At 40.4% G+C, this 5,058-nt stretch overlaps 1 protein-coding gene across 1 annotated transcript; it reads right to left on the bottom strand.

Annotated features, from left to right (window-relative positions):
- Positions 1-1,790: 1,790 nt before the first annotated feature.
- LOC115688256 (metalloendoproteinase 1-like) lies at positions 1,791-2,845 on the bottom strand. The gene has a single exon (XM_030614020.2). It carries the CDS (start codon positions 2,829-2,831, stop codon positions 1,887-1,889), a length of 945 nt encoding a protein of 314 aa, XP_030469880.2. The 5' UTR covers positions 2,832-2,845; the 3' UTR covers positions 1,791-1,886.
- Positions 2,846-5,058: the final 2,213 nt, after the last annotated feature.

The following is a 5,058-nucleotide window of genomic DNA, read 5'->3' as shown; positions in this document are numbered from 1 at the left end:
TCTCTTGCCACAACTCCAACAGATAATACCACTAGTCCTAGACTGACTTCGTCTATTTATATTTATACTACTTCTGCTAACACGAGTATCAGTTCTTCCTCTTCTTTCACCTACCAAAGCAGCAGATACATGTTTGCCGGATTCTCTTCTACAGATGTCTTCACTCAAAATTAAATCTCGAACACCATCAAACATTAAACTTGTTGACCCAGAGGAATTACTAATAGCAATAACAATATTTTCCAAACTTGTTGACCCAGAGGAATTACTAACAACAGTAACAGTAATATTTCAACAATCAGACAATGAGGATAATAGAATTAAAGCATGTACCTCATCTTCAAAGTCAATCTCAACTGAACTAATTGGCTAACGATCACATTGAATTCATTGATATGATGAGCAACTGACGCACATTCACTCATCTTCAAGTTAAATAGACGTCGCATCAAATAGATTTTGTTGATCGTAGAGGGCTTCTCATACATGTCCGATAGGGCCTTCATCAAGCCCGCAGTGGTCTTCTCATTCACGATGTTAAACGCGACATTATGAGCCAACATCAGCCGAATAACACCCAAAGCTCCAATTCCCAATCAGATTGCTTCATTGTCTTAGGCTTTTCACTTTTCCTTATTCTATCGTCATCGATTCGCTTCAACTCAGCCAAGCCAGGCTCTAATACCATTTGTTGGGAATGCACAATAGAAGCCCGATACCTTCACTTGGGGAGATCGCCAAGAGAGAGCCCAAGTCCGAGCTCATCAACATATCCAGTTGGACCGACCTTCACTCAAAAGCTTAAACCAATGAATTATGGGCCAACTATGATATATTAACTGCTCAACACCACATCAATTATCCGATGTGGGATTTCTCTAACACAACTCACGCGTGTATTTCAACAAAAAATAGACTTAATTCGATTTGATTTAACTAATTTTTTACAATTACATGCCGCTTCCGTTAAGATTTTGCTGTTTGCTAATATAGCATCGTCCAATGCCGAGCAAGTGTTTTTAATGATTTCATGCTTATTGAAGAAATGTTTTATCTTGAAATTTGAGGATTATATGCCCAAGTAGCTAAGTTGGACTCAGCTTACATATCTTTCCTCTACATATGTTTCATAGATAAATAGAAGAAATTGTCAATACCACGAAAAACTCCAAATTGATACACGTGTGACAATTTTACCCAAAATTATTTTTTTTACCACAAAAAATCCTAGCTTGGTACACCTGTGATAAATTTACCCCAAACTAATATTTTGACCACTAAAAACCCCAAACTGGTACATTTGTAACAAATTTACCCTCCGTTAGTTTCCGTTAAATTGAATTAATACCACAAAAAATCACAAACTAGTACACATGTGACAAATGAAGGGTAAAACATAAAATCGGTACATCAGTTAACTATCACGTGTCATTTAACAAAGCAATTTGACAGTAAAATTTAACGAAAATAAACTGAGGGTAAATTTGTTACAAGTGTACCAATTTGGGATTTTTTGTGGTCAAAAAATTAGTTTTTGATAAAATTGTCACATGTATACCAGTTTGAGATTTTTCGTGGCATTAACCATATAAGAAAAAAAGATAGATAAAATTATAAGATATCACTGCACCAACCCCTTTTTGCTATATCACCAAATAAAAACACCAATTGATCAAAACATGCTGTAATTGGCAATCCCTTTTTTTATGCAATGGAACGCGCATCTTGAACTCCTCCACACCATGACTATACTATATTCAATCACATCGAAAATTTATGAAGCGTGCATCTTTAATAACTGCAGCTTCCATAGCTGCGATCATTTATTCACCGGTGAAAATGTGCTGATATTGCAAATACAATTATGAAACCGATAGGGCAGGGCCTTATCTTTGCTCAGGGTACAAAGCACGTATGCCATTAATGTCATCTTGACTAAGATTCCTGTGGATAATACCCGGTGGAATACTGGGATACATAACAGCATTCGGATCCGAGCTGTGGGCTAGCCCTAGGAGGTGTCCTATTTCATGCAAGGCCACCGATTCCAGGTCCGTTTCGGTCAGGCCGGGGTTAAAACTCCACTGCTCTTCTGCGTCGTAGTGGAACCTACCGATGGTCGGGTAAAATGCATGGGCAAGAACATTGCCGGGCCCGTCGAAAGGATTACCGTCACCATGATTGCCGCGGTAGAAGCCTATAACGATATCGGCCGATCCGCTCGTAGATTCTTCGAAAGTGAACGCAGTAACTTCAGCCCAACTCTGGAAAGCTCTCGAGCAGACTCCTCTAAACTCCTCCAGTGGGATGGCCTTGGGGACCGGGCCGATAGCATAACTGAGACGGGTTTGGGAAGGCGGCCACTTAGGATTGTTGGGAAAGAACTTATAGCGCGCTACCATGCGGAACTTGCTCGGCTTAGTGGCATTCGTTCCTACGTGCCGAGGGTGGACCAAGTCGGGCACCCCGCATCGCGGGGCGCTCATCTGCTTAACGGTGTCGGCATCAAGCTTTCCGGTGACTTTAAGACGGTAGAATTTCTGGTAAGATCTGAGCGCCAACTCCAAAGTCTCGTCGAACTTGTCATCCATGAGGGCGACATCGTCGTTCTCGCCCTCTCCGTAGTCCAAGTATCCGAAAGCTTTGAGGTAACGCTTGACCTCTCTGATGCCATGCCTGGTCTGGCCCTTGATAGCACCCTCCAAACTCTGGAAGGAAGTGAGGCTTGGATCGGTAGATTTCAGGCTTCTCGAGTGAACGGTGAAGGGTTGATGAATCGCAAGGACGAGGACCAGGATGGACACGACAGAACAGGAAATCCTAGTAGCCATTTTGTCTATGTCTAGCAATTCAATCGTGTGGATTTCAGTAGTTCATGTGGCTACTTATAGATGGAGCTACTACTTAAGACGCAAGAATGTGGGTCCTAAATAAAACCCTTAATTATGCTTAATATGTAAGAATATCCCCTGGCTTTTTCTGTTAGTTGTCAAAGAAAAAGCATTAGGCATGATTTTAGGAAAAACATATACGAAATCCTAAATTTTTGGTCACTCCAATCTCTAAAACAATTTATTGTCTGAATCCTAGAAAAAAAAAAAGGCAGTACCAAATTTGAATTGTAAGACGACCCTGCATTTATTGAAGAGTATATGAGGTATTTGTAGATTTATAAGATGACTATTTAAATTAACAAGATGTTACAATATCAAGAACGAGCAAGTACGATCAATCAAGGGAGATATTTACCCGATCAAGAAAGACATAGAGAATTTCTTATTTATTTCTAACAATCAACGTATATTATCTCCATTAAATATATAGATGTCTGAAAGGGCTTTTCCTTATTGGTTTGATATACGAAACTATTACTAAATCCGATATTCGAAACTCTTACCATCTATTATTAGCAATCGCATTAAGTAACAAAAAGTGAAAATGCATTAAATAAGAGACCAGGGTAGGAGTGAAAAATGAAAAAACTAGTTTTAGTTATTAAGAGTGACTCAAAAACTAAAGAGGTGACAAAGTATTCTGCTCCAATATCTACACAATGTTGGTTCTGTTGAGGAAAACACTTCTTGGTACCAGGAAAGCGTAGCACCGTCAACTTCGAAAACAGGATCAGAATGATAAAAAATCTTATACAAAGTGAAGAAAACGTGAAAGATATAAGTTAAGGCTACATTTGGTTATTTGGATTCGGATTATGATAGGATAGGATAAAGGCCTCCCCATCAAATGTTTGGTGCAACTAAGATAGGATTTAAAATATTTGAAAATATGCAATCTAAGATAAAATTGAAATTTTTTTAAAATCCTTCTTGTTGAAAATCTTTGAGGGCACACGAGTAATGAGTCAAACCCTCTCAACCATTGTGTCAACAAGTAGTCACGGAAATTGATCTCAAGAGCTTGATGACTATCGACAAATATGACCTCTTCCATTAAGCAAAATTTTGAACTGAATGCAAGGAGGATTTCTCTCTGGCGTTTCATCAAATACTTGATGAACGCTTAGTTTAGAATCGACCAAGAGAGAGATCGTGGGACAATGGATGCCGAGAATGAATAATCAAAGGTGAAGTAGAGAGAGGAACCGAGAGATGATTCGATGATGGTGAAAAAGCTGGAAAATTGACTGAGAAAGAAAAGGAGCCACCAATGAAGTGGTGAGCCTTGACCTTCCAAGTGAACCGCAAGTAAGGGCACCGGCAATTATACTCAAGGATGCCGGAGTGAGGAACCATCACGGTGGATGGTCGTCAAAGTGGTGGTGGGGTGCTGCCTGTGAGAAACGCTAAGGACGGTACCTCTCGCTTGAGGTGAGATTTTTTTGGTGTGTGGGAATTGTTAAGTTAATTTTTAAAATTTTATATCCAATCCGAGTCTATCCCACCCCCTATCCCACATTTTTAAAATTTTATGATATGGCGATGATCCGGTGAAGCCGCCCTCGCTCAGGCAGCAAGGGTGGCTTCGTTGGATTGGGCGAGGGCAACTGCTTGGGCAAGGGTCGCCCTCGTTAGATCCGGCAAGAGCGGCCCTCACCCAGGCCGCAAGCCGCCCTCGCCGGATCTAGCGAGGGTCCAGCGGGGACGGCCCTTGCCCAAGCCATGAGGGTCCAGTCCTCTCCCTCACCGGCGAGGGTGGCCTTTGCTTGTGGCCGGCAAGGGCTACGACCAGCCATGGGCCAAGGAAGGAGAAGAAGAAAAAAAAAGAAAAAAAAAGGAAAAAGAAAAAAAATTTATTTTCCACTTCTGATTCTTGTTCTTAGAATCAAGAATCAACTTTTTTTTATTCTTGATTATATTTCAAAACTGATTATGAGAATAAATTTGTGCTTGGGAACAAAAAATTTATCAAACAGATTTCTGTTCTTTTTTTGTTCTCATAAACAAAATAATAGAATTAGACACTGTTTGGTCGGTTACCAAATAAGCCCTAGTAGAATCACGAAAACTATAGGCCAAGGCCTTTTCTTTGCTCATGGTACAAAAAATGTTTGCCATCGATGTCATCTTGTTGAAGAGCCCTTTTGGCAGCACCCTGCAGAAT

The sequence above is a fragment of the Syzygium oleosum genome, unplaced genomic scaffold, assembly GCF_021117445.2.
Source record: "Syzygium oleosum isolate NSW1041296 unplaced genomic scaffold, Sole_v2.1 Sole_v2.08, whole genome shotgun sequence".
NCBI classification, from domain to species: domain Eukaryota; kingdom Viridiplantae; phylum Streptophyta; class Magnoliopsida; order Myrtales; family Myrtaceae; genus Syzygium; species Syzygium oleosum.
This window is presented reverse-complemented; position numbering and strand designations above follow the sequence as displayed.